This window comes from Equus caballus, chromosome 15 (assembly GCF_041296265.1).
Source record: "Equus caballus isolate H_3958 breed thoroughbred chromosome 15, TB-T2T, whole genome shotgun sequence".
Lineage (NCBI taxonomy): Eukaryota > Metazoa > Chordata > Mammalia > Perissodactyla > Equidae > Equus > Equus caballus.
In genome coordinates, this window is record NC_091698.1 from 101,644,254 (window position 1) to 101,669,790 (window position 25,537).

Here is a 25,537-nt window from a genome sequence, read left to right on the forward strand (position 1 = left end):
GGCACAGCGATTGAGGACACAGCTGGTAGTCTGCTGTCTCGATGCACACAGCAGGGAGCAGGTCTGTTGTCTCAAGCTGGCTGGTCACAGGTGAGCGCGGCAATCAGTTCCTAGCCTAGGGAGAGCTGCTTATCCTTAAGGAAATGCCAAAGTGGGGGAAGTTGCCTTTATCATGAGGGCATTTGTTCTTGTCTTTGGGACACAGCAAATGCTTAAAGCAGATATACAATGCATGCCCAACGGCCACGTCAGGCCCTCTTGGAAAAACAAAGTCAGGCTGAATTAGGTTTACACCAAATGGCTTCCTCATATACTCCAATATATCCTATTGCTTGCCATTTATTTGTTGCCTGTAAAGTGAAGAATTTTGACAATAATATTTTCCTCCCCAGGGTTGTTGTGAGAATCGGTTTCAACTGAACAGAGCATTCATCTGAGGACAGTGTTTGTCCCGCAGTGAGCACCACGTCCGGCCCAATGCTGGTCCCAAATGGACATTGTGGGATAATTTGGGGGTGGGGATGAAGCATATTTTGTCTACAGTATCTGAAAGCATGCCAGATGGCCTGCGTGCCTTAGAGGAACTACTCCCCCCTCGAGATTCCCTGCGGCCATTTTTCTCATTCAACAGGCTGGTTTGAAAATATGTAGGACCGGGGTCTTCTGTCTTCAAATGAACACTCTCTTCATACACAGAGTTTTAACTCTCCCAGGAACAAAACAAGCAGGCCACCACACATCACTGCGGGATGTCTCCGCGTGTTGGTAAGAGTGGATCAGGAAAGGGGGACAGGAAAACAGTGAAATGGGAAACACATTGGTCCAGCAGGGCAGACCTGGGTCCCTGCTCCATGCTGCCACTTACTGTTGGTATCATTTGTGTCATTGGCCTCTCCGGACCCCGTGTCCTCACTGTAATATGGAGACAGTCGTCCTTGCAGGTCTGTGAGCATCGGATTAACCAGCTAAGGCAGTAAGCAAAGAGCCTGGCTCATAATAGGGTCTCCATTCATAACAGAGATGTTTTACTCCTACTGTGAGACTTTTACTTCTAGACTGTCTGTATACCTCCAGTTCTAATTTAATGGCTGATTTTTTTTAACCGAATGACCCCAAATGATTGGCCCTCCTTCCTTAACACACACACACACAAACAAACACACACACCTGGCAACAGTTTAATTCCTTCATCTCGCAGGTATTTCATACCACCCTACTGTGTGTCAAACAATAAGAGGAGGTGATGCAAACGTGAAAAACTCATATTATAATGTTAATTTCCTAAATCCCTGGATGAAACTAACAGTCGAGTCTAATTGTCAGAAGCTCTCGAAATTTATTCCCTTTTACATTTTGGGCCTTTCATAAAAGTGATAAGTGAACAGATCCCGGGAGTGAGAAGAGACAACACTCTGCTAGATCTCTTCAATGTGGTGAAAAATGCAGTAGTGTGGGTACGTTCTGAGCAGATTTTCTAAATCAACGTCAAAACAGAAATAGAATGAATAAAAACACATGTTAAGAAAAGACTCAGGTAATTACCTGAGGGAACAAGTGAACGACTTTTAATCCTGCAAAGACAGATTTTCCCACATGGAGAATTTTACCCCATTTTCTGTGCATGAATCAGAGTCCGACACAGTCGCACACTAGTGTCCCTGGCAGTGATGTAGGAGGGAGGGATGGTCAGACCCTGCCCGTCTCACGCGTCCTAGAATGAAAACAGTGTGTGTGTGTTTGGGGGGTGGGGGGGTCCTACTGTGTCCTAGTGCGGGGCGGTGAGCCAGTATTGTACACTGGACCGTCATCCACATCACAGATGGAATTCATTAATAACTTATATTGTCAAACACTACACTCTACAAGTTACTTGCATTTCCTCATTTATCCCTAGAAAGATCCTGTGAGGTATTTTTTACCTTCATTTTCAAATGAGGAAATAGATGCTTCTAGGCTGAGTCCAATGGCCCAGAAATCACCCACCTGGGACTTGAGTCCAGGCCGCCCTGACTACAGCAGCACACTCCTGATCACGATGCTCTGCCTACCATGCAGTGGTGACTCCACCCCGAAAAGGCACACCCTGAGTGATGGTAGACAGGGAAGGAGTTGCAAAGACCAAGTAATGAGCAGTGATTGCTATTTTTAAATGGCTGAGTCACTCACTGGCTTAGAGAGCCCAGTTAAAAGGAGTATTTGACACCATCTCATGGTCTGGCCACATCAGCAGTTATATTCTCCTCCAAGGAACGCCTGCACACAGTTTCAGAATCGCCTTCCGCGTGCACATGTGCTGGCCAAGTCAGTACTCTTCCCACTCCCCAGCGCCTGGTGATTTGGGTTCCTCTAAGAGTGTTTAATGTTGGTGAGTGATGGCACAGAGATATTTCTTTTTTGGAAACAAATATGTGTGCCTACGTATACACACACATATAGATTTATTTTGCTTAAAAGTAATTGCTTCTCTGCAGAGTGTTCTCTGGGGCTAGTCCCACATTCCAGGTTAGCTCAAAGAACCAAGGTTCAACAGAGTGGGGAAGAAATGTTTCAGGGTGGGGAGCTTCAGCAACGGGAGCTTCTGGACCCCATCCTGGAAGATAACCCACCTTTTGTTCTTGGCTGCCTTCTCTGATTGGTCTTGCTTGGGCAGGACTGTCCACACACAGACTGTGCTCCCTGTTACAGGTTGAGCTGTGTCCCTCCAAAAGATGGTGGAGTCCTCATCCTCAATACCTGTGGATATGACCTTATTTGGAAACAGGGTCTTTGAAGATGATCAAGATAAGATGAGGTCATACCGGTCTAGGGTGGGTCCTGATCCAATACGACTGGCATCTTCATATAAAGAGGAAACTTGGACACAGAGACAGACACGCACCCAGGCAAAACACCATATGAAGATGAAGACAGGCATTGGCGTGATGCAGCTCCAAGCCAAGGAAAGCCAAAGATTGCCAGCAAACCACCAGCAGCTAGGAGAGAGGCCTGGAACAGATTGTCCCTTGGCCGTCAGAAGGAACCAACCCTGCCAACATCTTGATGGTAGACTTCCAGCCTCCAGAACTGTGAGACAATAGATCTCTGTTGTTGAAGCTACCCGGTCGGTGGAACTTTACTATGGTAGCCCTAGGAAAGTGACATATTCCCCACAGCTTTAGAATGAAGGGTGAGTTCCCAAGCCTCGCACACTGTGCTCCCTGAGGTGGCACGTACAGTCCATCCCTAACAGTACCAGTCAGACCCAACTCCTTGAACTTGTTGGATGAGGCCATTCCTTTGAACACTCTTGCCCTCATTCTTGCTTGACTGATGCCTCCTCATCTGTAGAACCAAGTTCACACACTGCATCCTCTGGACAGCCTTCCTTGACCTCCCACCTGGCTGAAGTGCTGTGCCTGCGCCCACCATCGCATTTGTCACACCTTATTCTAATTGCCAGATCTGCCTCCTCCCCTGAATAGGAGCTAGAAGCAAGGCTATTGAGTCTTGACTGCTGATGATGAATCCCCACTTAACAACATGCACCTCCCTCAATCTGCACCTTAAAATTCTAAGGATGGTTTTGAAATGAAACCACAGGACAAATGACAGCTGCCTTTTCCTAGCCTTTCACTTCATGAGAATGAATGAGGTATATATTCTTCCAAGAAGTTTAGATGAGGCATATGAAAATCCAGGTGAAATACCCCGATCTGAGACTTACTATTATTTCTCCTATTAAACAAGAAGTATCCACATTTATTGTACTTTTTTTCCCAGCAGAAAAACAATACCCACTGATTTTTATGAAAATAAAATCCCCGTAGAATTCGATAGGTCTGTGAGTTCTTGTCTTCGTGCATGGAGGCAGAGCACCCACAGCAGAGATTTTTCCTGATGCTGCACTACTGGGCCTGCCCCGGGGGAAGCGGACGGGGAGCGCAGGAGAGGGCCGACTTCCCCAGCGACCCGGATCCCTTTGGTACAGGGAGCTGAGAAGACTCCTAAGAGAGAAAACTCACAACACAAGAGCTGTTTTCTCAGTGGTCTGAGATCTCTCTCCCGCCCCACCCCTTCTCCCTTCCACCTCCAATCCTCTTAACATTTTGAATCTTCAGGCCAGTAGTCAACTAAATATGTACAAAAGACGGAGCCAGACAGGATTTAAAAAAAGTAACCTGTATTCCAGCCAAAATATCTTTAAAAAGAAATCCCTTCTAAAGGGGGGGACAAACTACGTAAGAGACAATACATTTAAAATATGTATTGAAATTACAAACCAAACTTTTCCATATGATTCCAAAGTACAAAACACAACATTAAAAGGCATTCAAACAGCTCTTTTATACATCACAGTGTTAGTGGCACAAAATGTATTGACATTTCAAAAACACAAACCAAACTTGTTTTTTTTTTACCACCACTTGTCAAATATATCATGTATACATGTGCATGACTCATTCATGCATTATTTTTATACAAGGTTAAAATACACACATGGTAAAATGAGCAAAGAAGGAAGGAATGGTCAGGCATGTGGCAGGGACCTACCCCTAAGTGAAGGATCCTGGAATTGTGGAAGCCAGGATTACACAAATTAGAGGAAGGATGGAGGCCACGGGCTTGATACCAAACAGCATGCTCTCCCACTTCTGATGCATTAGCAATTACATTTTAACGCAGGACCCTTGGTTCCACTTGGCATTTTTGGCAATACCAGTCATAATCTCTTCATTTTGTTTATTTTCATCAGGGCTTGGGTTTATTCTAAGGAACAGACAAGCTTTGGTATTTTTTAAAGACTTTCACAAAGCTTTATACATGCAAAATATTTTCCCTTGATGATTTCATTATGATTGATACACACAAGAGTATTATTAATAAATGAGAATCCGAGAAATATACAAAAGAGCTCACCCTGGTCCTTTCAATTTCCACATTTTTAAAGACTACCAAGGGAAAATGTCCTCTTCTAATTTGTTAAATAAGTTTTAACTTTTATAATGTAGGTGAAAAGGGATAAACTCATCTTGGAGTATCTTTTCCATATCTGATGATCCCTTTCCCATGGGCCCTGTATTCTAATCAGAAACTGGCCCGGTTCCTAAACCGGTCTTATGGAATAATATGCTGTAAAGAGGATGTGTCCCCCTTGAAAAAGATGCCAGAGAAGGCAGACGTTGGTTCCTTAGTCTGCAGCTACTCCTGGGCGTTGAGGAAGAACTGGTTTGGATGGCAATTCGAGCAGTCAAAGGGTTTGTTTCTGCTCAGATCCTAGTCAGTCCTCATAGATGGTGACTCCTCTGAAGGTGCTGGCCTCAGGTGACGATTGAAAAGCTTGAGTGGCTGGGCTACAGGATACATGACAGAGCCAGACTTGGAGATCAGGCACGACCAGTAAAACCTCACAATGGGGTCAGTTACACAAGGGACTCAGATAACCGACAGGTCAATGGTGCCCTCCATCGCCAAGCCCACTGGACAGCAGTAGAGTCAGCCATGGTCCATTTGGAAGGGTCTTCTTCCCTCCTCCCGAGCATTTAAAGGCCTCTAAATGAATAAACAGACATGGGCTTCCAGAGGGTCAGCGTGAAAATCATCTGTAAAAGTGAATCTCATTTTCAATTAAGACAAACTGTGCCGAATAACAGGAGTGAGTACACCTGCTAAGTGCAGAACTCCTCAGGTTTCACTAGGGAGTGACTGCGAGGTTAAAATCCAAAACATGGGCCATCTTCCCACGTTCTATCTACACTTTACATCAAGCATGGTTGACATCGCTTCCCCACAAACAATGGGGATAGCATTCCTTACTTAAAAAAGGAGTCAGACGAGGGAAATGCAAGTTCATGGAAGGATCTCAATGCGATTCTGCTGGTGTCTTTCTGGGGAAGGGAGGCTTCAGTTTTTTTTATTACTGAGTCAAACTGAGCCCACTGAGGCACACTTGATGCAAAAACTCAGAGCAAGTAAGTGCAGCTTTGGCCCCGGCCAGCCCCAGAATCTCTGTGGTCCCTCCCTGGGTCGAACCAGGTGCTTGTGATATGTGTCAGAGGTGAAGGCACAAGGACAGTTGGGGCTATGCACGTGCATGATTTGGCGATGGACTCCTCCAGGACAGATGGACAGCCTGATTCACTAGGAATGAAGGGATCTGAACTCAGGGAACGAAATCTTCCCAAAGACTCTGGTTCCTACCCCCAAGTAAGGGGTGCCACTGTATGGACTTCTGCCTGGTGCAGTGGGCAGCAGCTGGTCCAGGCAGGATGGACAGGGAGGGGGGATGGCCTGCCCGGTGGGCCACTGGACCTGGGGCCAAGAGCCTGCTGTCTTCCATATACATTTTAACGGGCACTGGCTAGATAAGTGCATTCACAAATCCCAGTATGAGGCCTGAGGCCCAGGCCACCAGCTTCATCTTCAGGCCTCATGCATTTGTCTCTCTCTCTAGAAAAGCCATTCTCCCACCAGACCTATCGCAACATCTCCAAGCACAGAGACTCATTGCTAGGGCTTCTTCCAGAAAGACAGTCTCAGGCATGCTCTCATTTAGTTATGGAATTTTTAAACTGCAATTATAAGGAGAATTTTTTGAACATAATTTTGACACAGACTGGTTTCCTAAATGGCTTCAGTTTCACAAAGAGAAGAAACCCTAGAGGTGAAACGTGAGGTGCTCCTGTTTCTCCTAACCTATAAATGTTAAGAAATAAAGAAGACATTTCTAGAGGCACGGGGAAAGCAGGACCTGAGACCGATGGACGATGTGGAAGGCAGAGACAAAAGACCACCACATTTGACCAAGGTGCTTGCAACAAGCAAACGTGTGATAAAAGTCGGATTTTGTTTTCATTTTACTCCTTTCTGGAATGCTTAATAAGTTTTAAAAAGTTCTACTATAATAAATCTACAACATTAGCCTTTCGACTATTTTTAGAAGTCCCAAGTTCAAGGCAATTAGTTTGCTCTTTAAAAGCACGTTCGGCTTTAGAAGCCAAATCAAAGTCAACTGTAAAGAATACGCTTTCCCCACTTTTCAGAGCCAATTGATGAGTTACCTGTGTCTTATTGATCTGTGCATTCTGCTACTGTGGTAACAGCCTGTGAAAGAGGGAGTGCCACATCCCCCATCAAAATGACTAAGTGAAACAGAAGGTACTTTTCGGCAGGGGCAAAATGGTTAGCAACCGGGCTTGGAACTGTGTAAGATAAATGACCTCTCCGAAATAACTCAGTCATTTGAAAAACTGTGAAAATCCAGGAAGCTTCTCCTCCAAACCCCAGGAGTCCTCAGCCGTGCCAGGAGGCCCTGCCTCTGTGGGTCAATAGCACTATTCTCTGCTTACTGTCTGCCTGGGGAGACTGAGGCAAGCGGCCAACCAGAACCAGAGAGATTCCCAGAAGAGCTATTTCCAAGTAAAACATTTGGTTTCTGAAGACATTGAAAAATATGTGCTGATACCTGGGTGAGAAGATATAAGCCCTGTGAGCTGAGTTTAATCACCAAAGAGAGAAAGAACAAAAGGCAAATCTAATGATGGAGATGCTCCTTTAAAACGTCAGTATTCTCAAAGAGATGCAACCATAGGGGAAGCACGTTTATAACGGGACGCAGCTTACAGCATTCAAAAAGGCATTACGAGTTTCAAGAAAAAACACATAGAGCGCATAAGGCTTTCTAAATCTCCTGAAAAGTGGCAGAGCCAGAAAAGTCGTTTAACGATAACTTCTTAAAATGCACATTTCAAGAAAGGCATAGGATGGTTTAGATGCACCTTGTTGAGTTTTCACTAATTAGTTGGAAAAAAAGAAAAAAACACCTTCTAAAAAGGATTTTACTAAATGCCATTAGTAATAAAAACAGTTGTCATAAACAGAGTGCTTTTCTCAAGTCAGAATAACCGGATTCTGTCTGAAGTGTGTTGCAATCTTTAAAAGACTTCTTCTCTCAGTAATGTGGCGCCATCTTGAAGCCAAGGAGGAGATAGACGACATTTTGCACGAGGAGGTCTCTTGAGCAACCACCAGACGTTCCTGGTCTATCACCATAGGGAGAAAACTGCCCAGGGTGCTTCATATAGCACCTCCCTTGTCAAGTCTGCAGAGACCAATTCTGTGGGGACGTGCCCTCCCATGCCAGCCTTGCCTTCCCCATGCCTAGGGGACTGCACTCGGGGCCTTGGCAAACGTTCTGACGTCAGTCCCTGAAATCACGGCATCCAGCGTGACACTGTGAAGCTCAATGGGGCACATAAGGCAAGAAAGATGTTTAGTGAGAGGGGGACGGCAGGATGGGGTTGGGGAGAGCCACGCTTCCCGGAGGCAGGGGTCTTGTTCCAGCATCATGCCTTCCTCTAGGTGGGTAATGGGTCGTCATCGCCTTTACTGCACTTGCACTTGCAGCAAAGTACAAATGGAGTGGCCAGGAGCAGGAAAGGCGAGGCCACCAAGAGCAAGAGCCCAAATCCAGCAAAAATGCCCACGACCTGCAAGAAGGAAACACAGGAGCAAAGGGTAAGGCGGCTGGTCTGTAGGTTCCATAGCTAACCCACCCATCATCCACCTATCCATCCATCCATCCACCCATTATCCATGCAACATCCACCCACCCATCCATCCATCCATCTGTCATCTCTCCATCCACTCATCCATCCATCTCCCATCCGTCATCCATTCACCCATCATTTACCCATCCATTCATCCATCCATCCAACCATTCATCTATCCAACCATCATCCATCCATCCATCAACTCATTCATTCTTCCATTCATCACGCATCCATCCATCCATCAATACATTCATCCACCCATCATCCACCCATCCATCTATCCACCCATATTTCCTTCCCTTCACTTTCTTCCCACCACTTCTCCCCCTTTCCTTCCTTTCTCTTTCTTCCTTTTCCTTCCCTTCCCCTCCCTCCTTCTATCTGAGCACCCAAATATCCATCCTTGTATACATCCAATTAACCAACAAGCTTCTCCTGAGCCAGACACTGCACTAGGTGTGGCAAATAGAGAGGCACATCAGATCTTAGCCCTTAAGGAGCATCCAATCTGGTTGAAAGAGACATCAATTGAATCAACTGATAACAGTACATTTTACAAAAACTGACAGGTGTAAAGGAAGCCCAAGAGGCAGATGCCTACATTTGCCAGGAGGAAGGAGGGTTTCCAATGGGAGATGGCTGAGACTGTAATGACGAGGAGGCGGTTAGTAAACAAGGAAGACTGGGTTAAGGCATTCCAGATGGGAGGACAGGAAAGGCACAGGCACTGTGCATCAGGGAGGGACCAGACCTGTGCCATTCCTGGAGTTTAAAACCCAACAGTGACTGTTTACGCATTTTCATTTTGCTTTAAAACCTATGTTACCTCTAAGTAAGAGTAACTGCTGAAAGACTAAAGCCTCAAATGTGGGCACAGTGTCATCTAATTCAGGCAATGTGGATGGTCAGAGGAGCAGAGAGTCTGCTCTTTGCCTAGTTTTTGCCATCAGTTGCATCCCTCCCGGCCAATGGAGAGCGCAGAATCGAAATCTGAAGGTGGAGTTAGACCGTCAACTAGTGTTCAGAGCAATAAATACATGAACACGGTTGGCACGTGGTTCTAATGCTGACTCAGTTTGTTCACTTCTCTCTGGGCCTCAGTTTCCTCAGTGATAAAATAAACCACTGAGGAGAAAGCTCTGTAAGGGCTATTATCAGCTCTGAAATATGATGCTATGCTAAAGCATCCCAGATGTGTGAAAGTATACCTTGACTTAGATTTCTGCCTGAAAGCCATCACACACACATGCACACACTACACATGCACACACATCATGTTGCATTTATAAATGAGAATTGTGCGAATGCTATGAATCCATGTTTTCTGCCAGGTGGCTAAGTCCATTTGTCTGAGCAGAACGTCAATGGTGGAATTCCACGGTATGAATTCAGACCCTGTTTTGTTAAAGTCACGTGTACAGTGATATTTCAGAATGCATGAAAACACACAGGAAGGTGTTATTCATTGGTGGGGGGGGGCACTCCTGAGCAATCTCAATACTGGGAATGGAGTCCCGAAGGAGCCAGGGACTCTTTGCCGTCTGACACACTGAAATCCTTGACCAAAAACTCACATTCTTGGCCAATAAGACACCATCTCAGTTTTCAGTCTATGCTGTCTCTTTGCACGCCATTTAATAAGCTGGTTACCCAGCCTCCCGCCAGCTGATGATAGGAGGATGCACACACTGCCAGAAGGAAGGCAGCCAACAGGAAAGAGTGAGACAGGAAGCAAGTGTCACAAAACAAAAACAATCACTTAGTGGGCATGGTATAAATATGTGTGAGGCACAGCTTACATACTGTGGGACACAGAGGGACAGGTGCACAGTTTCAGGCTCCCGGGGGAATCATGGGAGAACACAGCATCTTTCATACCAGCAAACCCTGATTTAAGGGAACAGTCAACCACTCAGACTGACTTTCTCAAACGGTACACTACTTCCGGGCAGAACACACCTTGTGTGACGATTGTAAACCCCTACGTGCAGCCTAGTGCCTCTCCCATAATAAATGTCCAACATATGTTTATGCGATGAACCTGTTGAATAGAAACTGGTATGTTCTGAAACCTCTTCCCCAGAGAGTTCTTCAGCAAAACACATCCTAGGGCTTGGAAACACCAAGCCAAAGTCAAAGATATGGTACAGTGAATGGACCGACTCTCGTTCATTGAAACCTGGCACTTGAACACAGCATCATTATTTGTCGAGTACATGCTTGAAGGCAGCGGAGGCTGGGACCATGATGGGGGTAAGGGGCCGGGAGCTGTGCTGGGGTGCGCTGGGGTCAGCTCACAAGTCTCTCCCCAATCCTCCATTCAGTGACATCATGTCAGCAGCCTGAAATAGCCATCATGGGAGTGTTTACACCACGGAAAGCGGCGAACGATAGAGGTTAGGCCCTTCCCTCCTCTCCTGCCCTGCGGGCAGCTGTTAAATATCATCACAGGGCTGGCTGTGTGTGGGTTTTGAGGAAGGGGATTAAATGAGAAAACAGTGCTAGCTGGCAGTGTAACTCGTTTGCGCGGGATCTTTAGCGATTGACTGCCCCCACCTCTCTCTTCCTCACCCTTCTACAGAGTTCCTCTTTTCTCTGCTTAATGAATATCTTGTTCTGAACTGTATGGTGCAAGGAGAACTAGGATCCGATTTTGTCCTCTGACAGAATGGGTTCTCCTGCTGGGAGGAGGAGGCAGACACGCAAATAATTACAAACTTTGGCAGAAATACAGATTCAAGACACCGGAAACAGATCCTGAGGAGTTAAGGACAGCTTTCCTTGGGGAGGTGGTGGGTCCAGCAGGAGACAACCAGGTGGAGATGGGCTGGGGCACGATGAAGAGAGCGACTGGGAGCCGGGGGGAGGTTGTCTTTGAGGATGTGAGGCCAAGCTGATGGCCAAGGAGGAGAAGGACCCGGGCAGAGAAAGCAAGGACTGGCGCCTGTGCAGCTGGCCCAGGAGGGAGGTTCAGGCAGCACGAAGGCGGCGACGCAGGTAGAGGGGAGTGAGCGTGGGAGGAGGTGGGGAATCCTGGTGGTCACCCAGGCGTTTTGTTTAAGCAACACAGAAGCTGGTGATGCATGTCCAGAAATGAGGGAGACGCGGAGGAAGAGATTTTGCGGAAAACATCTAAAATTCTGCTCACGCATGTTCTATCTGAAATGCCCCTTAGACATCCAAGTGGAGACACTGGCTGCCAGGGAGACAGGTAAGCTGTGAGATCAATGGGGCAGTCGGGTGAAAACCGAAGTGAAGTGGACAGAACCACGTGGTCAGAGGAGGGCCACGGGCACTAGGAATGCACGCACAGGGCTAACAGGACGCCTCCCTCCCTGCTGTGGTCATGAGAGCTGGTCCCACCTCCCCATACTCACAGAATGAAGAAAGCTTATTGACCCTGGATTATAACCCCGCCAATTTTCTCATTTCACCAATGCAAAACCTATAGCCAAAAAGCGATGCCAAAGGTCCAGTATTTGTGTAAGTCAGAGAGGACTGGGCATCCTAGTTTTAGTACAGGAGACAACTCGTGTGTATGTCACTGAGCTCAGTGACAAACACCCAGAACAGGTCATTGCACGAGGCTGCCAGGAGAGGAGTGTTTCTGGAAAGAACTCCTGCCCTGCCCTGCAGCTCAGCCTTGGGGGGTGTTAGCAGGCATGTCCTCTCGGATGCGTGACTATAGAAATTCGTAATTAGCTAGCTGTATCAAATGCCATGCTTTGGACAAAAGCGAGCTCTCTCCCTGCTGTGAGGTGGGTCTAAGGGTAAAGCACATCTCACTGCTCTGAATAGAAGGAAGAACCAGTGTGGACCAGATGCACCCGGGCAGGGGCTGGCATCCTGAGGCAGGAGACGCACTTTAGTGAAAAGAAGTGTGCCTTTTCTCTCTTAAACGGTGGCGGGTTTCTGGAACAGCACTGGAAAAGGGAAGCAAACACTGACAGCAATCGTGGTTAGAGTGAGCGTGCGAGAGGGCAGAGGAGAGGACACACGCCCAGGAACACTGCAGTAATGACAAACGAGCCACGTTTGCACGCCCTGCGTGAGGGCCTGCACGACCGCCAGGCCATTTCTCACATCCATGTGGAAAAAACACTGTTTCTGCAGGAGCCTGTTGTACAGGGTACAAAACATCCCTCGGGACAAAACAGAAGTGTACGAAATCTTTCCATGCCAAAGACACAGAATTCTTCCACTCACAGCGTGGGGTCTTTTTAGGAAAGTCCAGGTGAAAGGGTGCTGGCTGAAGCGTATTTGCATGAAATACTGAAGCAGCATACCGCAGTCGCAGGAAGCCTCACTAAAATTCTCAGACATCTCCTAAAACAATTTTACCTAACTTCACATCTACTGGCAGGAAAAGCCAGGGCGCAGGAGGCTGCTGAATCGACAAACTATTCTAGGCGGTCGACCGCAACCCCTAAAAGGTGGGAGTCACGGGACATGAATGTAGGGGGATTTCTTGGGGACTGTTGAGGCCAAGCCTGGCAAGGCCCCCAGTGCAGACAGAGAAGCAGCTCCCGGGGAGCTTATGACGCCGACACGGGGCAAAATCTCCAACGATGGCACCACCACTGATGCCAGAGGCAGGGAAGCTGACCCATCTATTGGATTGTGCGTCAATGTGCAGATGAAGATGAGGACTGCGCTAAATAGACTCGAACTGACAGCACGCGCCTGGGCATTTGTGCGGGCGACAGGCACTACGTGTTTCTACCCATGGGCTGCAGTCAATAAAATTCAAAAGCCACCACTCGGCATGTGCTCCGGCCTGGGCAGGTTAAAGGAGGCTGATGGGAGGAGGCAGAGTGGGGGCGGAACCTTAAAAATGGATGGCAGGAATATGGGCAGAGAGAGAGAAGGAGCAAAATGGAGCAGGGAGAGGGGCAGGCGTGAGAGGGACAGCAGAGCCTCGGAGTGGGTTCTTCAGAGAAGCCACCAGGCTGGCAGTTTCTGCTTTGCAGAGAGATGGAGATGAGGCTAAATGAGCAAGTAGGGCCAGATGCTGGAGGACCAGGAATGTCAGGGCGAGCAGTCCTCAGTTACGTCCTGTCTGTGCTGCTCTGAAACCTTCTGTGGCTCCCTAGTGCCATCAAGTCTTACACCTACAGCATGACACTTGATTCTCTCCAGATTTAATCACTCCTTCACCCTCAGCTTCCCACCAGCTGCACCGAACCCCCAGATGTCCCTACCCTGCTCCTGCGGTCATGCCTGGGCCTCTGCTCTCTCTGTCCCTTCTTCCTTGAATGTCTTTTCTACAACCTCCAACTTCAGAAACTTTATGGTCAGATTTAGGTGCCAGTCTTTTCATACAGTTTCCGTCAATCTTCTAGCCTGAATTATTAACAAAAAATACTTCCGTGCTTTGAACATCTCACTCTGCCTTGCAATCCTCTGTGCTCCCCAGAGCCCGGCACTGAAGTCCGCTCCGTCAGTATGCACTGGGCTTCATCCAAGTGCTGCATGGGGCAAGCGTGCAGGTCAGTCCACAGAGCGCAGAGGAGGGAAAGGTGGCAGGGGAGATGCAAGAGGCCAGAAAAACAGGCAGGACCATGCCCCCACACTGGAAGTGATCTCTACACAGGGACCTATTTCTAAAAGGCAGACAAAGATGAGTCCATATGAAGTCAGGGGTTTCCAGGTAGGGTGGGCATCCACTCAAACTGCCGTATGTGCACCTGTCACACTTTGTGACACTAACATTGCTGCCTTGTTTCCCCAAACACAACTGTACCAGGTCTGGAGTCCAATTTTTTTTTCTTTTGCTGAGGAAGATTCACCCACTTTTTCTTTTTTTTCTTTTGCTGAGGAAGATTCACCCCAAGCTAACATCTACTGCCAATCTTCCTCTTTTTGTATGTGAGTTGCTACCACTGCATGGCCACTGGCAGACAAGTGGTGTAGGTCCATGCCTGGGAACCAAACCCAGGCCACCAAAGCAGAGCATGGCAAACTTAACCACTAGGCCACTGGGCTGCTGGCCCAGGAGTCCACTTTTCTTAATGGTAACTTCTTTATTTCCTCTAGAGAGGGAACAAGTAGCATCACCTCTCCAACTACACCTGACTGTTCTTTCTTTCTCTGAATGGTCACAAACTTCGCATCATCCACCTCCATCACGCTCCCACCAGGAGCAAACCCAGAACAAAGCAGCTCTCCCAGGATCCCAGGAGAACGTGGCTCAGCCAGGCACGCCCCTTTTCTTCTTGTCTCATCCCTAAGAAGATTCCCATGTGTCGAGTAGCCGAAGGAACAAGGATGTTGGTCCCTCCAGGGCCCATTGGCTTTGAGGAGGGAGACTGCAACCCAGCCACAGGAAAGCCAAACTGAGGGTTCACTCTTTCATCCAAGTACTTTTCCTGCAGCATCCTTCTGTCTCAGGCGTGGGCCCAGGGCCGTGAGGTCACAGGGATGAGCAAGACAAATCCCTGCTCTCAAGGACGGTTTGTCTATCATAAACGATGAGCCGTGTTCAAGAGGGAACAAAAGGAGTGAATCACAATAAGATGTGGTAAGAGCCAGAAGAAACATCCAGAGCTCAGGGGATACGGGAGGAGGGCTCTAGTAACAATCAGGAAAGACTTCACGGAGGCAGTGACACCTGCATTTGGTTGTGGAGGTGGGTAGAATTTAGATGTGCAGAGCTGGGCGCGGCCAGGACAAGTAGAGAAAAGATGAAGACCGGGGGGCAGCAGGGCCAAAGCGAAGAGGCCCGGAAGAGGGTGACGGTACAGCTGGGAGCATTCGTCCCGAAGGCCAGTGAGGAAGAGGAGAAAGGAGGGATGTGGGTGCAGAGATCCCCATTCAGGCCACGGAATCAGGTGCCTGCCACCCCACAGCATCCAGACCCCGGCGCCTACCACGATTTCTGGATGCTTTGTAAATACACAACAGAAATTTCATGAATAACTTGATGGAAGATAATAAAACCCACATTTCCGCTTAAGAGGCTTTACAATAAACACAAAGTAAAACTCCACTCACAGGGTCATTAACAAGTCAGCTAATAAGGAAACCCCCAGCAAGAGCCTGTTGGAAGGGGAAAGGGAATGGAGGGCACCAATATGATCAAAGACCAGGAGACTCACGTGGGAAATGAGGACTGTCTAAGCATCCACGTTGATGCTTCACCTCTAAAGACAAATCAGAAGAACAGAAGCACCTCCTGGTAATGGGTGTTCCACAGCGTGTGTTGGGGGAGGTTCTTGCTGTCACACTGCAGGCTTGAGAACAAGGCCTTCCATTGTTTGTACAGGAACGTCTGCCCCGGCGCAGCTCTGCCACTGCACACAATATCCCTCAGTTTGTCCGTGCAGCCAGCTTTCGCTTCCACTGCTTTACACGTCCCATAGTTTTCACGACTGCCTTCACTTTCCTTTGACACTGGCTCAGTCATATTTTATGGTTTACCCCAAGCCTAACACTAAATTGTGACATCCTCTGCTGCTCTATCTACAACCCCGCGTGTCTCTGGGAGCTTCTCACACCATAGAGAAGTGGATGCTTTCCTGAATGCTTCTGTTCAGTTCCACTAGGACCCAGAGGGCCCTGAGATCAGGGGTGGTTCCTTCGTCCATGGGCTCCAGGGCCCAGCTCACAGCTGGCACTAGTAGGTGCCCCTTCTGGCTTGCTGACTGACGGTGCTGAGAGGGACTGCAGAGAGGGGCCTCCAGGCTCCTTCCTCCACAACAGTTCACGGTGTGAACCCCGGTCGTCAGGTTCCTGTATTTCTCAAGTGCGCTGTTCTCTTAGTGACTGCCACCAGGAAAGCAGTGCTGCCCAGGACCCTCAGGAACACGTGACTCACTCCCAGTGCTAAACAGGCACAAGGCAAGTGTGACCCCCGAGGCTGCCTTACAAAGGGAGACAGATTCCACTGGGCTCTCGCTTGCTCCTGGGAAGCCCGTGCTTGGTCAGCCACCATGTTGCTGGGAAGTTCAGGCCATGTGGAGAGACACGTGCTGGAGTTCCAGCCCCAGCTCCAGCGGGATTAACTCCCCACTATGCAGAGAGCCAGTGAACATCAGAGAACGTCACCCCAGCCAATGCCAAGTCGGGTAGAGGCGAGCTGTCTCTGCGGAGCCTCATTCACACCGAAGCCTCGTGAGCAAAGGGAACGTGAGGATAAGCCAACACGTTGGGGAGGTTCGTCACACAGCAGTAGAGAACAAGGTCCTGGGCAAGTCACTTTCCCTTGGCTGGCACTCGCTCCCTACACAGAAAAGGCCTGAGTAGGACCCCGTGATCTCCGAGGCCTCACCTGGTTCTGACTTTCAGGGTTCAGGTGCGCATACCTGCGTCCACTTGCCCAGCGGCTATGCAAATACAGGACGCCCGAACCAGTCCACATCCATCCCCACCACATGCAGCCAGGGGAAAACCAGTACAAAGAGCAACACGGCCCCACTGCAGTTTCCTATACTGTGCAGGGGTGGGCATGTTGTTATGAATCGTGTCCCCCCAAAATGCCATGCCAGAGTCCTAACTCCCAGTACTTCAGAATGTGGACTTATTTGGAAACAGGGTCTTGACAGAGGTCATCAAGTTAAAACAAGGTTATCAGAGCAGGCCCTAATCCAGTATGACCTGCATCCTTATCATAAGGGAAATTTGGACACAGACACAGGCACGCAGAGAGGAAAGACAGCCACATGAAGAGCGAGGGTGGAGTGATGCATCTGCAAGTAAGGATCACCAAGGACCGCTGGCCAGCACCAGGAGCCAGAAGAGGCAGGAAGGAGTCCCTCGCAGGCATCAGTGAGAGCATGGCCCTGCCGACACCTTGATTTCAGGCTTCTGGCCTCTAGAACTGTGAGGGAGTACTTTTCTGCTGTTCCAAGCCGCCCAGTTCGAGGTCCTTTGTTACAGCAGGCTACAAACTAGTGCAGAGGTGGAGGGGTAGGCACTGAAGCTGGGGCAGGGACAAGGGTGTAGCAAGGAGGGAGAAATGTCAATGGAGCTAAAATCAACCCTCCAGACCCAGGTCAGCAAACTGGCCCTTGGGCCAAATCTGGTCCACAATCTGCTTTGTTTTGTTTAGCTCAGCTTTACGGAGCTATAATTCACAGACACTGCAACTCACCCACTTAAAGTGCACATTCAATGGTTGTTAGCGTATTCAGACTGGTGCAACCATCACCACCGTCAATTCTACCACCTGTTTTCTTAATCAGAGGTTTTCTGTAACGCAGCAGCCATGGTTCTTTGTTGACATATTGTCAGTGGCTGCTTTTTCCCTACCAGGCAGAGTTGACAATTGCAACCGAATCTTACGGTTTGCAAAGCCAAGACCATCTAGCGTGGGGCCCCTTCCAGAAAGCGACTGTCAGCCCTGCCGTGGATCATTCGGCTGTGCCACAGCCCTGCAGCGAGGACTACGGAGCAGTCAAAGGTGGACCCTGGCCCATTCCCGGGAAACTGCCCTGAGACGTGGCTCCTTCATCTCCCAGACAGGGTGACAGCTGTCCCAGCGCGGAGGCGAGAAGTGCTGTGAGCACGAGCCCTTCAGGCCTCTTCCACACCCAGAAACTCGCACAGACCGAGTCTCCTCCAGCTAATGTCCTCAGGGCTTCCCCGTCACCCAGGGGAAAACCAGAACCTCTCACCATGGCCTGCAAAGCCCAGGGGGTCTGGACTCAGATCATCTCTGACTATACCTGCCTCACTCCCAGAGCTTCACCCCACAGTTCTACCCTTCAACTCATCCCTGTCCCCTGTGCCTGGACTGTCCCTCTGTCCTGTTCCACACACTCCCACGGCCCGCTCCTTCACATCATTCAGTGCTCAGCCAAGGGCACCACCTCCAAAGGGCTTTCTCGATCACACAATCTAAAAGACCCCCCCATCACATCCCCTCCACAGCTGAATTCACATTACACATATGCTGCTGGTATACTATCTCTGTCTCTTCTCTCATGTGGGTTCCAGGAGAGAAGAATGTGTCTCACCAGAGTATTTCCAGCTCCTAGAATAGTGGCTGGTGTACAGCAGGAAGTAAATATGTGTTGAAAGTATGAATAAATACTAACGCACGAGCCCTGGGTAAACCCCACAGGCTGCCCAGACAGGCAGAGGGGCTTTCTCCATTCATTCCCTGTTACCCTTTCCTGTGACTAAGCTGCTCACCTTGGAGCCTCCATAGAAAGCTCTTCTTTAAGGGCTACACAAGGATTAACTGAACACAGTGGATTGTTACCAAGACAAGGTGCAAGTAACCTACAGTGTGACGCTACAGAACCATCATGTGCTAACTGTGTATTACAGCGTCATCTGAGGCCAGGAGAAATTTTGGCAAGAATCACATTTATCAGCTCTATTTTTCTATACAGCAGATCTCCAAGCAATTGGCAAGTCTCCTGGAACCCACACACATGAGCTCTCTCTCTCCCTCTCCTCGGGAGATCAATGCTCCAGGTGAGTCACTTCCTACCTGTGTCCGATGCCAGATCACAGAAGCCCTGGAATGGCCCAGCTTGTTCCGGCAGGGTCCTTTATCGTAGTGGATCAGGAGGAAATCATCCTGGGAAGAAAAGAAAGAGGAGGGGTGGATGGGAGAGTCCTCTCAGTTTAGTGAATGAGTCCTGCCTGCGCCTGGTATCTTTCTTTATGCTCAGAGGAAGTGGGGATGAGAGAGAGTGGGTGACAAGAGAGCAAGAGTATCTACCGGCACCACGCGGCTGCTGCCGCTGCAGGGCCCGCTGCTGGTCCCCAGGGCCTCCATCCTCCGTGGGCGCTAGAGGGAGCCCTCTTCCAGGTTCCAGTCTCAGCCTGAAGAAGGGCTCCCCCGGGCTCAGGGGCCTTCTGATTTTGTAGGAAAGAAGGAATCTCTGTGGTGCAGTGCTTCTGAACAAGTAGGTCAGAGGGTCCAAACGCTGCTCCTGGCCCTGGCTGTGCTTGATCCCACTGGAGTCCTTCGGCCTCCCATCTTCCTGTCGTCCCGGCAGGACTATTCCGGGAGTGGAGGGTCTCCTTGCTTGTGGTCTGTCCTCCTCCATCAGTGCCAGGCGTCTCACCTCGAGAGTGCCTCCCTCTCAGCTCAGATCACTAAATGTTCTCATCATTGGAGAACTAGCTCAGAACCCATCTTCCACCTGCAATTTCTCCAAGTGTCTGCGAGTGAGCAGAAGCTCCTTCTGACTCTCATGGAAACCTCCTGTTCCACCTCCCTCCAGGTGTTCTCACGTCCCACCTTAACCTCCAGTCACCGTGCTGTCATTTTCTTGGCGTTGGGACCCTCACTGATGTCAAACTCTGTAACTGTGCTTCTAGCTCAGTGCATGGCACCCAAAACCTGAACGAGCACCGGCAGAGGGGGCGGGAATGGGTGGTCTACACACTCCCTCTGGTCCTCCAGGAACGGAGGTGCCATCTTCTCTCCTACTGCTCATAAAACAAAACGGCTCCATCAACAGCACAAAGGAGGGGCCTATGGCTGTTTATTCATTTAACTGACAGTGTAAAAAGACAGCCTCTTTTTGAGCAAAGAGTCAGTAAGCACAGAGCCCAAAGCGTCTGAGAGGGCAGGAAGTTACTCTTCTGAGAGCCAGGGAGGGCTGGACATAGTGGCTGCTGTCTGGCCCCTAAAATCAACTCTGCTAGAAGAGACTGCATGGCTGCAGCCAGCAAGGCCTCCTCACCTCCCAAGAAGGTGCTGGCCTTGACTTTGCTGGTTTTACAGGTCGACCCTGTGGTGCCTGAATGCACAGTGCACATCAGGACCCCGTGGCTCTTCCGGTGCAACAGCAGGAAGCCTGCCCAGGAGGTCGGCAGTCCCGGCCTGTCGCCACCGCTCACCTGCATTCTGTGTTTCCCTCTTCAAAGGGATGTGCAGGCGCAGATGGAGGCAAAGCCTCTGCCAGCCGGAGCTCTGTCTGCCATGCAGCTACTGTCCCTGACGACTTCTGTCCACCGTGAACTCGCTCTTCCTTGCACTATTAACTGCACTCCTTTACTGATATTAATTTGCACACACCACTGAGATAAGTAAATTTTTCCCAGACTGCCCATCACAAAGTCTTGCACCCTGAGCTCTTGAATAGTCTTTGAATTTTCTTTTTTGGAGGAAGATTAGCCCTGAGCTAACATCTGTGCCCATCTTCCTCTACTTTATATGTGGGATGCATGCCACAGCATGGCTTGACAAGCAGGTCATAGGTCCATGCCCAGGATCTGAACCAGTGAACCTCAGGCCACCAAAGTGGAGCACGTGAACTTAACTCCTGCACCACCGGGCTGGCCCCTCTTTGAGTTTGCTTTTTGAAACATAAACCAAATCATGTTGCACCACCCTGTTGAAAAGTCTTCAATGTTCTTTTCTAGCAAATGTGGACAAACCCAGCTGCCTGCTGGAGTCTCCTGGACAACTCATGGGAGATGCAGATTGGGGGCATGAGTCCCTGTGCTGGAGGCCAAACCATCAGCTGGGTACAGAGACCCTTGTCAGGCCCAACTCCCCTTCCAGCATTTCTGGCCACGATCAGGCCATGTGCCATTCATGTCCTTCTTCATCACTTTCAGTTCTCCGGAAGCTGCCTGCCTCGGCACACTCTGTTGTCTTTGCTGGTGACCACCTCTCCCTCCACTGTCACTGCACCCCGACCCACCCTGACCTGGTGCCTGCCTCCCCCACGGGGCTGCCAGGGGATTTCCTGCCCATCGTCCTGCAGCCCTCTTCACAAGGACGTTTTGCTAAGAGGCGCTGGGGGCTTCTCCACCAGGAGGTCATCAGCTCCTCAAGTCAAGGACTTTGCTAGCCTCATCCTGTCAGCCCCGGCCTCCACATTGAGCTGCAACACTCAGGGCATGCTTCCTGACCAGAACAAAAGTGTGTTCAACAGGTACCTTTCTTCCCCCTGACAAAAGCACTCTGAGATGCTTTTACAATACATAAGTGATTTCACTGTGACTCCAAGTTTACTGATCAAGCCCTTGGGCATTACAACCGCAGGACATGCCAGGATCCTAGGTGCATTTTCCTGATAGGGAACACTTCCTTTCTATTGTTCAGAGAAGTTCCACGGAGCTCCTGGGTGGAAACAGAAACAATGGAGCTGCTATAGAAAGCTGCAATCAGTGAGATGTTCAAAGATAAGAGTCCAGTCCGCAGAGCAGTTCACCGTTAAGGTTAAGGTTTGAGCTCTCGTGTCAAACTCTGGCTGTCAATAGTCTGGTCTAACCCAAAGCTGTTGGTTTCTGGAGTTTGAAAGATCAGAGAGTGGATGCTGGTTCATTCCTTACTCCTTCGGTGCTTCTGGGAAAGACTGCTCACCTTCCTGGACTTCTTCTTGAAAAAGGGAAATAATAATTCAACTCTCACAGAAAGACTGCATGCATTAAAGAGAACTGTAGGACAAATGGCACAGTACTGACTACTGGCACATAACAATTACTTCAATAAATATTAACCGTTTATCCCCTCCAAAAACATTAATGAAAGAAAGTGCGTGTTTCCCTTCTGATGGTAAGTAGGGAGTGCCTGGACAGCCCGGACAGGGAGGCAGGAGAGTCGGGGCCACACCAGCGAGAACTCAGGGGCCTGTGGCTCGGCCGGGGCAGAGGAGGGGCGTGAGGAATAAGAGCAGAAGGAAGCAGTCTGGAGAAATTTGGAACTCCCTGATGCGTCCACATGCGAGACCGAGCCTCGGGAGGAAGATTCCGAGAGCAGAGAAGCGCAGGGACACGCCCCTGTCTGAGCAGCACTGCTGGCCTCCAGCCACTGGTATGCACTTGTCTCAAACTGTTGCTGCTGTCCTTGATCAACCTCCCCACGGGCAGCTGCGCTTTCCTTCAGCATCTGCTTTCTAGGGTCACAGGGTCATTTTTCAGCAGCTCTTTACCATAAAGCAAAACAGGAAACTGTGGGCCATGAGGATGAGGACTTTCAAGGAGTAACAAGCTGTGTGGCACCTCTGTCACTAGTCCAGGCAGAGCCAGACGCACCCCGGCCTCCTCTCACAGGCTGGAGCCACGCTTCCGACTCAGACAGAGAGGGTGTCTCTCCAGAGACCAGAACAGGGAGAGAACAGCATCATCTTCAAGGACACAGACAGTGGATCTTGCCTCCTATTCCTTGTAACTCCATCAGATTGAGGTAGCAGGGGGAGGTGGCAGCAGAAACAACGATGGCTCCAGAAATCAAACTTTTCGTCAGTCCGTTTCTAATATTTTCCCTAAAAACCTTCAGAGAGATCTGATAACATGCACTTCCTTTCCCCTTGAGGAAAAGTTACAAGGAGTGGCATATTGCAGGTCAGATATTAGATAACATGTCATAATTTAATGATCAAATTTCTAAAAAGAATGGAAAAGAGTAGAATGCAAAATTATATATATAAAACCTGTTGTTTGGCCTTAAGCTAAAGAAAATTAATCTTGCCAAACCGATTTGTTAAACTTGCCTAGGAAAAGAAAATGAAGCCTCCAGAATAGAAAAATGGTAATATTTTCCCAAGATTTGTTCAGCTACACAAAATTGTACTGCAAATCTAGTAATTTAGAATTAATAAAGGAACAACTCAAAAGGAAGCAATCTACCTAATATTTTTTAAGGTGGCCTTTAAATTAGAGACCTATTACCTTATTTAAGATTCCGACTCAAACAGACATTTATTTTCTTCTTGATCATCTACAGGCCAGTCCTTCTCAGGACTGACGAACTCTCTAAGTGATTCCACCTGCCCACTGTCCTGCAGCTCTCTCCTCCACCTTCGCGGCCTGAGTTGACCCTTCTCAGCTGTCGTGTGCGCAGGCGAATTGTTCTGACATAGCCCCTCGGTAGGGAGACTTACCCACAAATAGAGCTTTGATTGTAGGGAGTCAAGGTGAGAGCAGCGGTCTACACAGAGACGCGCTCCTGACAATGTAACACGGATTTGCTCTGACCTCCCTTTACTTTACACAGATCTTGATGGCTTAACACGATTACAGGGTGAGCTGGACATGTTCCTCCTTGCTGCCATTTATAAATACATCCCTTTGATGACAGATGACTTGATTTGCTTCAGCTGTCACTAACTACAGTGATTTTAATAGATGATTAGTTCCGCTATTTAATTATAGTTTTAAAAACCTATGTACAAACCAATTCTTCTAAGACTAAAGTCATGTGTCATCATTTTAGCAAAATGCCCACTCCTCTGATATGGGTGAAGAAGGAGACTAAAGAGATGAAAAGCGGCATCACTTGCTTCAGGCCTTGAAGCTCCAGATAAAGGCGGTGCTCTGAGAATGCGGGCTGGGTGCTCCTGGCAGCCACACATGGGTACAGAGTGCTTGGGAAACACTCATGGCACAAGGGCATGCTTGGGAGAAGGTGGCCATATGAGGCTAGAAAGTTCATTCTAGCGGAGAAAGCAGAGGGTTTGTATGTTTTTCTGCTCTGTGGATGACGTGTCACTGAAGTAGCCATCCCACATCCAAGATGCTTCACAATCCCCTGCCTCTATCCTTGCTCTTCCACCGGCGGTCCCTGATAAGGAGTGAATGTTCGTGTCCCCCTGAAAATTCATATGTTGAAGCCCTAACCCCCAATGGGATGACATTTGGAGGTGGGGCCCTTGTGAGGTAATTAGTTTCAGATGAGGTCATGAGACTGGGGCCCCCAGGAAGGGATTAATGTCTTTATAAGAAGAGGCCTCTCTCAGGTGAGGACACAGCGAGAAGGAGACCATCTGTACACCAGGAAGATGGGTCTCACCAGAACCCGGCCACGGGGCGCCCTGATCTCAGACATCCAGCCTCCAGAATGGTGAGAAACAAGCGTCTGTTGTTTCAGCTCCCAGTCTATGGTGTTCTGTTATAGCGGCCTGAACTAAGACAGACCCTACAGACAAAACCAAAGATCCGAAGATGCCCTCTGCCCCTTTACAGCCCTGGCTGAACACCAAGCCCGAGCTGACCTTTCACTCCCCAGAACTCCTGCACGGATTACTGTCTTCTGATACCATACCGTTCAATGAATTTACATTTTCATAAGTACAGGAAAAAAAGTCTGCTAGTGTTACATCTGTCTCCCAGGAGCCTCCAAGTCTGAACCTGAAAGCCAAAGGCAGCACCGTCGCGCGCGAGGCCGTACTCACGTCCAGAGACTCAAGGCAGTACCAGCAGAAGGCGTGCTTGCAGTTCCTGCACATCATCTGTGCGCAGCCTTCATCCCGCTCGATGTAGACCTTGCACTTGGGGCAGCGCTTGATGGGCGCGTCGTCCTCCTCCAGTCTGAAAGCGGAGCTGTGGAAGAAACGCCATCAGGGCTCTGCCCAGAGGCCTCGGGAGAGACCCGTCTGCCCGGGCTCTGCTGGAAGCGTGAGCTTAACTAGAGGGACTGAGGTCACTCGCTGAAACTGAAACTCTGGAAAACAATCGTCAGAAAACTGTCCATCAGCCAGTTAGATTTAGGGGAAAAAAGAACAAGATCACTATGTATCTAAATTTAGATATATATGGACAACCAAAGGAAAATATGGCAAGAAGCTTATAATGGAGGTATGTGAGTTATGGGGTTATGGTGAAATTTTATGTCCTTATTCATGTATTTCTATACTTTCCAAAGGGTTGATAATAATTTTTACATACTTTGCTATTATCAGAAAAAAGTGTTAGGAACACACACTAACTGCTTGGCTAGATCTACCCGGCTCGTCTTCACAGAAGCGTCTCCTGAGAAGTCTGGCTAGGATTTCAGTGGTTAGCACGACGGGCTCTAAGCCTGGGGTCAAGTGCTGGCTCTGCGACAAACTAGCTGCGCAACAACCTCTCTCAGCCTCAGTCTTCTCAACAGCTGAGCACAACAGAAGATTATGTATGAAATGAGCACACCACAGTATCAAGCACATGCGAAGAGCCCAGTAATTGGTGGCAACAATTCTCTGTAGCTAACAAAAAGGTAACATAGATATTTAGATGTGACTAGGAAAGGACGTCCATTCCATGCTATTAATTTCAAGAAGACAGCTGAAAAATATGTAGGAGACCATCTGGAAGAAAAAATGGTAGACTATTAAGAG

General features: G+C 48.9%; 1 protein-coding gene across 12 annotated transcripts in view; it reads right to left on the minus strand.

The window, feature by feature from the left end:
• Positions 1 to 4,142: 4,142 nt before the first annotated feature.
• Positions 4,143 to 25,537, minus strand: part of RNF144A (ring finger protein 144A) — a 119,247-nt gene continuing 97,852 nt past the window's right edge. For all 12 annotated transcript variants that reach the window (XM_023619585.2, XM_070236743.1, XM_023619590.2 and 9 more), the window contains 3 exons: positions 24,614 to 24,761; positions 18,967 to 19,056; positions 4,143 to 8,465 (listed from right to left, as the gene is read on the minus strand). In XM_023619585.2, coding sequence (XP_023475353.1) covers positions 8,334 to 8,465; positions 18,967 to 19,056; positions 24,614 to 24,761 — 370 coding nt within the window. In that variant the 3' untranslated portion in view covers positions 4,143 to 8,333. The remainder of the gene's footprint in view (positions 8,466 to 18,966; positions 19,057 to 24,613; positions 24,762 to 25,537) is intronic.